The following is a 12556-nucleotide window of genomic DNA, read 5'->3' as shown; positions in this document are numbered from 1 at the left end:
AAGCAGTATCTATCTTACCCCTAGTGTGATAAGCCTCTACATCCTTACATTTGTCCTCTAGCCATCCCTGCTTAGCCATTTTGCACTTCCTGTCGATCTCATTTTTGAGACGTTTGTATTCATTTTTGCCTGCTTCATTTACTGCATTTTTATATTTTATCCTTTCATCAATTAAATTCAATATTTCTTCTGTTATCTAAGGGTTGCTACTAGCCCTCGTCTTTTTACCTATTTGATCCTCTGCTGCCTTCACTATTTCATCCCTCAAAGCTACCCATTCTTCTTCTACTGTATTTCTTTCCCCCATTCCTGTCAATTGTTCCCTTATGCTCTCCCTGAAACTCTGTACAACCCCTTGTTCTTTCAGTTTATCCAGGTCCCATCTCCTTAAAGTGCCACCTTTTTGCAGTTTCTTCAGTTTTAATCTACAGTTCATAACCAATAGATTGTGGTCAGAGTCCACATCTGCCCCTGGAAATCTCTTACAATTTAAAACCTGGTTCCTAAATCTCTATCTTACCATTATATAATCTATCTGATACCTTTTAGTATCTCCAGGGTTATTCCATGTATACAACCTCCTTTCATGATTCTTGAACCAAGTGTTAGCTATGATTAAGTTATGCTCTGTGCAAAATTCTACCAGGCGGCTTCCTCTTTCATATCTTAGCCCCAATGCATATTCACCTACTATATTTCCTTCTCTCCCTTTTCCTACTGACGAATTCCAGTCACCCATGACAATTAAATTTTCGTCTCCCTTCACTACCTGAATAATTTCTTTTATTTCATCATACATTTCATAAATTTCTTCGTCATCTGCAGAGCTAGTTGGCATATAAACTTGTACTACTGTAGTAGGCGTGGGCTTCGTATCTATCTTGGCCACAATAATGCGTTCGCTATGCTGTTTCTAGTAGCTTACCCGTACTCCTATTTTTTTATTCATTATTAAACCCTGTATTCACCTGACCAAAAGTCTTGTTCCACCTTCCACCGAACTTCACTAATTCCCACTATATCTAACTGTAACCTATCCATTTTCTTTTTAAATTTTCTAACCTACCTGCCCGATTAAGGGACCTGACATTCCACACTCCGATCCGTAGAACGCAAGTTTTCTTTCTCCTGATAATGACGTCCTCTTGAGTAGTCCCCGCCCGGAGATCCGAATGGGGGACTATTTTACCTCCGGAATATTTTACTCAAGAGGACGCCATCATCATTTAATCATACAGTGAAGCTGCATGCCCTCGGGAAAAATTATGGCTGTGGCAATCACTAAAACAATGGCGTTTCTCGTTATTGCTAAATTTTCTCTTGAAATTTAAATCTCTAATTTTCAGCTCCGATTGCGAAAACATTCTGTTTGGCACCCATCTACATAGGGAGAAATGATCATAACGATAAAATAAGAGAAATCAGGGATCACACAGAAAAATTTAAGTGCTCGGTTTTCCCGCTCGCCATTCGAAAATGGAATGGTAGAGAGGCAGCTTGAAGGTGGTTCATTAAACCCTCTGCCAGGCACTTAATTGTGAATAGCAGAGTAATCACGCAGATGTAGATGTAGAGGGCAGCTCGTTTTGTATTTTCACGAAATAGGGGAGAGACTGCCACGATGCATGATCATGGCCAGAGCTGTTTGTGCAATAATTACCAATGTTATTTTTGATGTGTTCAACTGTCTGGTAAATGTATTCACATGGAGCAGTTAGAATCCCCAATGTTTTGACTAGATCTTTACAGTGAGCTCGACTAATATTTTTGGTTATTACTCTTATGCCTCTTTTCTGGAGCTTGAAAATTGTGTTCATATTTTGTGCATTTGTTTCCCAAAAAAGAATGCCATAGCTAAGAATTGAGTGTACATATGAATAATATGTAAGACACTGCATGTTACACACTGATGATAGGATTCTAAGGGCACAACATACTGATGACATTCTGTTTGCAAGTACCTTTCTGTGTTCACACCACTTTTCAACTGAGAATCAGTATTCATTCCTAGTCGCCAACTATGTGCCCAGAGTATGAAAATACTTTGTTGGCGCCCACCTACATAGTGAGGAATGTTCATCATAAAAAAAATAAGAGAAATTAGAGCTCCAAGGAAAGATGAAAGCGTTCGTATTACCCGCGCACTTTTTGAGAGGGGAATGGCAGAGAAATAGCTTGACGGCGCTTCTATGAACGCTCTACCAGGCACTTAATTGTGAATTGCAGAGTGACGATGTAGATTTAGATGCTTCAAAAGAAGTCGAGGAGGTGTATATCCCGCACTTATAACTTCTTCAAACGTGAGTCTGAAAGCATACTTCTAGTTTTGAGATTTTGAAGACATAAGAATGAACTGCAGAAGCACGTGTCGGTAAGGGAACTGTATTGTTCGCGCAAATAATGTTAATACTCTGTGCAGTGGCTGATGAGAGCGACAGTAAATGGGAAAAGCAATCCACGCCGAGTGTCAACTTTGTTTGCACGTGTAGTACAGAGAACAGTAAACAAAAGTGTCGGAGCTGTGGAAACCTCATGAAAATTTGTTTTCGTGTCGCCGGAAAATCATCGAAATCGCAATAAACCTGTAATACAAATAGATGGTTTTGACAACGATGTTTTGAAGTGCTCAGTGTTTGGAATGTGTGTATCACAAAAACTTGTTTCAATTATGCCTGAGCAAATTGGCTTCAAAGGTAGCACTTCGTCAATGCAAAGAATTTAAAGACATTTGTTTGTTAAGAAAAGCGTTTTTAATTAAAAGAAGTGACACAGAAGCAGCACGAAGCTCGCCTTTTATGAAGATTCACGATACAAGAGGAGGAGGTAGTTCTACAGTGTAGTACCTTGATGAAACGTTTGTGAAACAGAATCATTCCATGAATACCTGCTGGAAAATAAGTGATGGTACCATACAAGCGGTTTTAAAATTCCCATAGGAAAAGGTTCTCGGATACTTATTGTACACACTGGCTCTTCTTTTCTGATTTGTTTCCTGAGAGTAAACTTGTATTTAGGTGTAAGAAAAACAGTGGTGACTACCATTCGGAAATGAACGCTGTCACTTTCAAGAAATGATTCACTGAACAGTTCTTGCCATACCTAGCTTCGAACTCGGTCATTGTAAGTACCGTTCCACTTATCATTCAGCAATTACAGAGAAATGGCCAAGTACGACCACCAGGAAAGGGTATATTGTGCTCTGACTGAAAAACAAAATCCCAACTGGTATTGACGGTATTTCCATCAAAGTATTGAAACACACACACATTTTCATTTGTGAAGTCCTGTGCCACATCTTTAATGAATCACTGATATTAGGAATTGCCCCTGATAGACTTAAATATGCAGTTGTGAAACCATTATACAAGAAGGGTGACAGAAACGAAGTAACCAATTATCGTCCTATTTCACTCTAACTTGTTTCTCCATGGTTCTCGAGAAACTTGTACGCGGAAGGATTCTTGAACATCTTAGTAAATGCAATATTCTCAATAAAAGTCAAGTTGGTTTCCAGAAAAACATTTCAACAGAAGATGCAATATATTCTTTCACCAATGCAATTCTTAAATCATTCAATAACAAAATGTCTCCAACTGGAATTTTTTGTGACCTTTCTAAGCCGTTCGATTGCTTGACCATGAGATTTTTCTGAGAAATCCAGAATTTTACGGGTTAACTGGAGAAGCAAGGATGTGGCTTTCCTCCTATTTAAAGGACCAGAAACAGAAAGTCATGGTAAACGACACTAATGGGGAACCAGTGGCCTCTTCTTGGGGCACAATAAACTGCTGAGTCCCCCAGGGCTCTACTATGGCTCCTCTACTTTTCCTTATTTTCATAAATGACCTTCCAATGTGTACAAGCGCTAAGGTAAAATTTACTTTGTTTGCTGATGACACAACGATTCTGGTAGCCAATTCAACAAATACTAATCTTGAGATCACTGTAAATGCCATTTTTCAGGAGACCTTTAACTGGTTTACTTCTAATGGATTATCACTAAATTTTGAAAAAACTCAATTGATTCAATTCCGTACAAGCCAAAATATCGAAGGTGAGATTAATGTTAAATACAATGATGGGAATTTAGCAAGAGTGGAGTCAACAAAGCTCCTGTATCTATTTGTTAATAGCAATCTGAACTGGTCCTTAGACATTCCTTATCTATATAAAAAACTAAGTGTTCTCCCACTATAATGTCGAAGCAGTTAGTTTAAACTCATAATGCCTGTTGACACCGAAAAATATGATAACATACTGACAATTTTTTTGCACTAGTGTTTTCTACCAGTAATTCTTTTTTACACATAGTGGTTTACATTGACAGTAGTGAAACACGTCCACATACGCGCATTATACACATTTAAAAATTATATGGAGTAGAATGAGTTGTCAAGCAAACAAAACGATTTCAGTTTATTTTGTTATGTATTACATTTTTACTTATAATACAGTCCAAATCGCGATAAATGGCACTTATTGCAACTATTTTCGATGATCTTGTCGTTAGACAATCGTCGTTTTGAGAAAAATTGTTCTTGACGTCTTCACAAAGCTGCATCAGCTGTTCTCGCCTTCCGACGTCACACAGGCAACTGCTGTGGAGCAGTGGACACAACCTCTAAACTCACCTACTAAGATTTCTCTCATGTAGACGAATGATCGAAATCGGTTTTAAAATGTATTATTCCCTCATAGATTTGAACTACAATACGGTGTACCGAAAACAAATGGAACAGAATTGTTGTCTGCAGCAACACAGTTCGGTAACACGGACTTCGTTTGCTCGCTCTCTGTTGCCTCCCATGCGTAAACTTCGTCCCCTTCACGCCTCCCTATTGTTCCGCCTGTATGCGCGGAAACGTCGTCTAACGTGAACGAAGCGGGCTATAGACTCGGTGGCATTACACAAGGTGCACAGAAAGAAGTACGAAATTCGTCCAACAGATGGCAAACAACGTTGAATGTTAAATGCTCTTGCGACCCTTAGTTGTGATAAATGTGACTGAAATCGCAGCCATATTCAGTAAAGTTGTTGTGATTTCTTAGTCACTGTGACTTGTAACATATGTGATGGCTTGCTCGCAGCTATAGGTGTGAGAGGGATCAGTATTTTGGAAAAACAGCTGTTCTGACTGAACATCAGATTAGCTGTACAGACGTACAGGTGAACTGGTAGATGATTCACTGGACTGGGCGAAGTCCACCAAATCACGATCTGAACTTTGGTAGCAAATGCCACTGCAGTCAAACGCTCTTGTACGTGCATACTGCATATTGTGAGTTAAAGTTAGAGGTGAAAGATGTTGAATGCGGTAAGAGCGGTGTTTTCCGGGGCTGTGATTTCGCGGAGTAAGTTCGCTATATGTTTTGCTCCTGTTCTAAAGCTTAGGCTCGCAATACACCTAATGAGAAAAAAAAGGAAAACTTGTTTCTTCAGATTTCAGCTAGAATATTACTGGTTTCTCATAACTGGTTTCGAAGAGGTATTTCAATAAACAGGGTGCCACAGTATATTACAAAACACCAATAGCAGAAAAATGGATGGAGACGCGTTCAGGGAGTTTACGAGTAAATCCTTAAAATCGGAAACTCTCGTAGAGGATACGGTTGCGCTATAAACATAAATGTAACTACGGAGCTAATCGCATATGCTGCCAGTTGTAGTGAATGAAATTTTGGGAGAACCTAAGACCAGAACTGTACTTTGTTTTTTATTATGCTATTAAAACGCCTTGGTTGTATATTGCACGCCTATTTGTGTGTGTGTGTGTGTGTTTCTTCTTTATCTACAATTACATATGCGGCTTTTGAAGATGGTGAAAACTTTAAAATAAATCATCCAAGCACTTTAATTGTACAGTGATACGTACAGTAGCTTAAAAGTCATTTTATTACTAGTAGTCAAGATAAGTGTTGTAGAGGAAAAGCGAAGGAAACACAATATTTAAGTTACTAAGAAACCAAAGGTATCTTGCGAGAGGTAGAAGTGCTGTGTATTAATACAGAAAGACAATTCCCCACCCCCTCAAGCCCAATCATAGTTCCTACAGCAACAAATAAATAGAACAAAGTTTGATATATTCCCTTTAAGGAGCACAATGGTTTTATTACATGGAATTTAACTTTCAATTAAACAGCCCTAAGAAATATAATGCTTGAAATCCAGTTTTGTGTGTAGTTTTCATTACAAAGTTCGCAACTGTTAGTACACAACAGAGTATAATAGTGCCATGTGAATGTGTTATAGTGATCCAAGAAACAACAACAACTACTACTACTACCACTACCACAGTCTAACATAACATTTTAGACTGTGCTACTACTACTACTACTACTACTACTACTAACAGCAGCAGCAGCTTTGTTCACCCGTAGATCTCTTTGTACAAGGATAAAGGACATGTCAAAGTATTTACAAGATTATATCAATTTAAAATAAGCTAATTCACATACACATATATTTACAGACTTCTACGGTAGTTATAGACAATCATTAGATTTATTCCTGGTATACAGTACTTTTTTTACAAATAACTTATTAAATAATGTAATGCCACACTGTTCACTCATATCTCACTATCAGTTACTGCACACACTATACACACATTGTATCATAACACTTCATTCACTACGCACACTATATTGTATAGTCCGTACATATAATATTGGAAAAAAAGCAATTGTGCATTTAAAGGTAAATTTTAACAATTTAATGTGTTACATGAAGGCCTTTTAAATAACAAAAGAATACGATAAACATTACATGTATTACATACTTAGTTTTTGCTAGGTATAAGAAGAAATAATATGCGGTGCAATTAATGACACATGATTGGAGCAGACTGTGAGCAATAACAGGAATAAATACAGACAAATATATTATGTACATTTAAGAAATAATACTTCAGAGAGAATTTATCAGGCATAAATGAACATTTTCTCAGGAATTAGTTAACATTTACAATCTTGTTGGTTAAAAAAATTGTATACTGTGTAAAAAATTTAATCTTCAATCGTTGGATACTAATTTATTTAATACCATCATTGACTTGTTTAGTAGTGTCACCAAGTTTCTCTTATTGAAATCATACAAAAAGTATGTTGTATTCTAGTCCCAAAATATTTGGTCACAAAGGTTTCTTCGTCTTTTCAGCAGGCCAAAGAATGGCATCAACAGGCCCATCATATGAGGCTCTGGCAGTGTCTTCAGTGAGCCCGTATGTTTATCATGTGGAATTAAACAGGCCTGAAAAATTAAATACTTTCAATGAAGCAATGTGGCAGTGAGTATTTTCCTATGTTTGGTGTAATTGCATACTTCATTTTTTTCTGGAGTAACCTCACTTGTTTAGAGTGTTATTCTTAAATAAGTAAATTAATAAATAAAAAGTAAAAAGTGGTACTTATCTGTTAAGGAAATTTAATGTATCAAAATATGAGTTTTTAAAGAGGTGCTACAAATTTATTGGTAATATACATCATACTTCTGATAATATGCATTGCATGCTTTGTGAACACTAGTGTACCAAGTGTTTGTAAATGGAACCATTTGTAATTGAATGGTCCATTGAATAACTAACAGCATTTAATTCGAAGCTGTCTGACAGATTAAACAGGAGGAAAGATCTTGGTAGAGAAAATCATGTCGTGGTTATTGGTGGTTCCAGGAACAGATTGGATATTAGCAGTAAGTACACAATTGAAAGTGATAGTAGTCACGGTGGTGGAAAAGCTCCTCGTATAGATGTGAAGATTGTGTCACTCTTTGAGTGATCAGAACATCCTGCTGAGTGTGTAAATACAAAGGTTCAGGACTCTCCCATCACACAATGGTTTTGTTATTGCCTCACTCCTCACATGGTCACACCACACTTGGCATGGTCTACATTTGAATGTTCCCAGTAAGAGGTTACTTACATGACTGTCTTCCAGAAGCATTTACTGTCTCTCCAAGCCCTGCAATTCCCAATAATTTTACTAAGACATTTTTATGGCAAATTTTTCTGAAGGAGATAGTTGCTGAGTAACGATACACACAGTTGCAACAGTACATCTACATCTATACTCTGCAAACCACTGTGAGGTGCATGGCAGAGGATATGTTCCATTGTACCAGTTATTAGGCTTTCTTTCTGTTCCATTCACGTATGGAGCACAGGAAGAATGGTTGTTCGAATGCCTCTGTCCGTGCAGTAATTATTCTAATCTTATCCTCGCAGTCCCTGGGTCAGCGATATGTAGGGCATTCTAGTGTATTCCCAGAGCAGTCATTTAAAGGCGGTTCTTGATGATTTGTTTAGACTTTCTTGGGATAGTTTACGTCTCTCTTCCTACCAGTTCAGTACCTTCACTATCTCTGTGACACACTCCCATGGATTAAACAACCCTGTGACAATTCGTGCTGCCCTTCTCTGTGTCCATTCAATATCCCTTGTTAGTCCTATCTGGTATGGGTCCCACACACTTCAGCAGAATTCTAGAACTAGTTGCACAATCTCCTGTGTATAGACTGATTACATTTCCCCAGTATTCGACCAATAAACTGAAATCTACCGCCTTCTTTATCCGTGACAGAACCTATGTGATCATACCATTTCATATCCCTACAAAGTGTTACACTCAGGTATGTGTACGAGTTGGCTGATTCCAACAGTGACTAATTGTTATTATAGTCATAGGATACTTCATTTTTTCGTTTTGTGAAGTGCAAAATTGTAAATTTCTGAACATTAGAGCAAGTTGCCAATCTCTGCACCACGTTGAAATCTCATCAAGAAATGACTGAATATTTATGCAGCTTTTTTCAGATAGTGCATAGAAAACTGTACCATCTTAAAAAAAATCCAGATTTTACTGTTAATATTGTCTGCAAGGTCGTTAACGTACAATATGTACAGCAAGGGTCCCAACACACTTCCCTTAGGCATGCCTGAAATTATTTCTACATCTGATGATGACTTTCCATCCAAGACAACATGCTATGTCTTCCCTACCAAAAAGTCCTCAGTCCAGTCACAAATTTCACTTGACGCCCTATATGGTCCCACTTTTCACAATAAGCGTAGGTGCAGTACTGAGTCAAATGCTTTTAAGAAATCAAGAAACACTGCAACTAACTGGTTGTCTTGATCGAAAGCTTTCAGTTTGTCATGTGAGAAAAGTCCAAGTTGGGTTTCACATGATCAGTGTTTTCGAAATCCATGCTGGTTGTTACCTCATGCTTGAGCTCAAAATGTGTTCCAAGATTGTACAACAAATCAATGTCAAGGATACGACATAGTAGTTATGTGGACCACTTCTACTATCCTTCTTGTAGACGGGTTTGACTTGCGTCTTTTTCAAAGAACTGGGCACAGTTTTTTGTTTGAGGGATCTATGATAGATTACAGTAAGAACAGGGGCTAATTGAGCTGCAAATTCAGTATAGAAGCTGACAGGGATTCTGTTGGTTTCTGGAGCTTTGTTTAATTTTAACAGTTTAGGGTGTTTCTCAACACCACTGACACTAATAATCATTTCATTCATCTTGTCAGTGGTATGAGGATTAAACTGGGGCAATTCTCCTGGGTTTTCCTTTGTAAAGGAACATTTGGAAATGGAGTTCAGCATCTCAGTTTTTGCTTTGCTACCTTCATTTGCTGGGGATTGGACACTAACTTTGGTGCCATTAATAACCTTTACATACGACCATTGAAAGATCACTTGACAATATTCTGCTATGGTAGTCACTGAAGGCATCACACATTGCTCTCTAGACAGCCAAACACGTTCAATTCAGCATCTCCCCATCTATAGCCCTACGCTATGTTTTACAACTGTTGCGCACTAACCTCTGTTTCTTTAGAAGTTTCTTTACAGTGAATGTATACCATGGAAGTTCCCTCACATTAGGAACTGCTCTACGGGGTATATATCTATCCAGTGAATGGTCAGCTATTCTTTTCATCTTGAGCCAGAGTTCTTCTACATGCTCCTGCCCTGTGCTGAAAGTCTCAAGTTCCTCATTGAGATATATCACTACTGATTTTTTTATCTAGTTTACTGAAAGTAGATATATTTCTGCTTGTTTCAGTTGTCCTTTGTCAATCAATGTGGCCACAACCATGTCATGGTCACTGATAGCACTTTCGAGGTCAGATCTATTTGTTGCAATTAGATTCAATATATTGCCATCATGAATGGGTTTCCTGATTATCTGTTCTCAGTAGTTTTCAGAGAAGGCATTTAGTAAAGTTTCACAGGATGTCTTATCACACCCATCACTGACAAAACTGTAATCTTCCCAATTAACTGGTGGAAGATTAAAGTATTACTACAGATGTGCTGTGCATGCCATAACATCATTTGGAAGTCACAGAAATTGAATAGAGACTTCTAGATGGATACAAGTTTGTATCACATTTTATAGGTGCATTGTGAGGAAAGGAGTTACACACACACACACACACACACACACACACACACACACACACACACACACACACAGAGAGAGAGAGAGAGAGAGAGAGAGAGAGAGAGAGAGAGAGACGGAGGGGGGGGGGGGGGGAAACTCGATAGCTAATGTGAATGCTGTTTTCTGTGCTCCAAGAACTGGTCTGCTAGGAGGTGAGTGGTTACCTTTTCCTTATTTTACATACTGTTCCAGCCACGAACTTCCATTATTGTTATAAATTACGTCTTGGATAGTTCTTATTTAGGACACCTAGAGTTACGTACATCAGAATTTGGTTTTGCCCACATTGTAACAGGCATGAAACAAACTCAGTAAAGCAAATGCTATTGGACATCCAGGCAATAGTAGTAGTGGGACAGATGGTGTGAAATTGGCTCCTAAAAGTGTCAAATTCTTCCTAGCTGAAAACGTAAGACAAAAAATTGTTCATTAAAAGCAGTTCCTGTAAATAGGTTGTTCGTTCTACACCACCAGACGTAATTTTTGTCAGCTGATGAGTCAAGAAGTATTTTTTGAAAGATTGAATTATGCCTGGGTGAGAACAAAGGTGCCTGTACAATGTACTGAAAAACTCACAACTCCAGTACTATAAATAGAAATGATTTCTATAAGCTACGCATCCCTCTCTAACGTTGGGAATGAAGTTTTGTACTTGGGTACAAAAATCTCTAATAGATCGCTGGTGGACATTTGGCAGGATATTGGAAATCTCCAAATATTTAAAAACACAGTGAAAGACTACCTTGTTAGCCACACTGTCTACAGTTTATCTCGGAATACTTGCACTCAGGAATGTTAATTCTGAGTAACCTCATTATTTTTGTTAGATCATGACTGCTAGTATATAAACAGCTGATAGTGGACTGTGTAAAATCACATAAATGCTTTGTTTGGAGTATTGGATTGCTACTACGATTGTGTAAATGAAAAAAGAAAAGCGAAATTACATTATGTGCATAACAAAATAAATTCTAGAAGCGAAAACTAGCTATCATACAAAATTTGGAAACTAAATTCAATTCTCATTTTTGTTGTGACTTTCCGATCTTTCAAAGTGCCGCCGTGCAGTTACGCGCATCCTCTACATGCGGCGCTGTCTGCCAGCCATGCAGCAGCAGCGCCACCTAAGCGGCCAGACAGCCAGCGGCCGCTATACTCGAACTCGGTTATGATTTGACTGTTAAAGTGTACACACGTCTTACTCTGTTTACTTGATCTGTGACTTTCATGTATTGCGTCTTCTTTGAAATATATTTGCTCAACTTGAAGTTATAACAGATTTACCAAATCACAATCTCGTACTTTGGTTCACCATGGCATATCCTGCTGGTTGCCAGATGTGTACCTTTCAGTGTGAAATGTAGAGGTTGACGTAGGTGGTTTGGACTGCAAATGGTAGACAAGGAATAGAGAAAACTCTGTACATCACTATCAGTAAACACCGGTTTAATTCTCTTACAGAAGGTGCTCAATATGACTGCAGCCCACTCTGATACACTTTGTTTTTTGTCTGATGATGTATTGCTGAAACTTTGGAAAGATTTCCGGCATATCACAAATGACTCCAATGATTTCTGCACGTATTCGTGCCACAAGATCTTGTGGTGACACCATGGGAGTCTTGTACACCACAGTTTTCATGTCTAGTGGTATCAGATATGGTGAGTGAGGAGGTCAGGCTATTGGGCCTTCATGTCCAAACAATGTGTTACCAAAGGTGTCATTCGAATGGCCACATACCACATTGTTGAAGTGCGCAGGAACACCACCTACTCGAACCACATGGCATGAGGAATGTCTAAAGGCCCCTTGTCCAACAACTGGATAAGACATCTCACATAAATACGAGGTAATTGGCACCATCAACATTGGGCATGATGTATGGACCTGTGACAGGGTCATCAGTGAGACTTGGCCCCACACTTACAACAAAGCACTGATGGCTTCAGATATGCGGCCCGTGAGGATGTCCTTCCATCCAAGTATAGCTGTTTCTGGCATTGGAACATGTGACCCCTCATAAAGAGACACTCATCAGAAAACAAAATACATTGTAGGAAATGAGGAATCTGCATACTTTGTTATAGCAACCATTGGCAA

At 38.4% G+C, this 12556-nt stretch overlaps 1 protein-coding gene across 6 annotated transcripts in view; it reads left to right on the top strand.

Moving 5' to 3' along the window:
• The first annotated feature begins 4814 nt into the window (after window positions 1–4814).
• The window catches only part of LOC124593275 (delta(3,5)-Delta(2,4)-dienoyl-CoA isomerase, mitochondrial), a 64657-nt gene continuing 56915 nt past the window's right edge, over window positions 4815–12556 (top strand). The window contains exons 1-2 of one of the 6 annotated variants that reach the window (XM_047131917.1): window positions 4815–4927; window positions 7157–7286. In XM_047131917.1, the coding sequence (XP_046987873.1) occupies window positions 7168–7286 (119 nt within the window). In that variant the 5' untranslated portion in view covers window positions 4815–4927; window positions 7157–7167. Of the gene's footprint in view, window positions 4928–4947; window positions 5353–5495; window positions 5630–7156; window positions 7287–12556 lie in introns of those variants that run through there. The other 5 variants (XM_047131913.1, XM_047131916.1, XM_047131914.1 and 2 more) reach the window with 5 other exon arrangements.

The sequence above is a fragment of the Schistocerca americana genome, chromosome 2 (genome assembly GCF_021461395.2).
Source record: "Schistocerca americana isolate TAMUIC-IGC-003095 chromosome 2, iqSchAmer2.1, whole genome shotgun sequence".
NCBI lineage: Eukaryota > Metazoa > Arthropoda > Insecta > Orthoptera > Acrididae > Schistocerca > Schistocerca americana.
The sequence above is the reverse complement of the archived record's forward strand: the minus strand, read 5'-3'. Positions and strand labels throughout refer to the sequence as shown.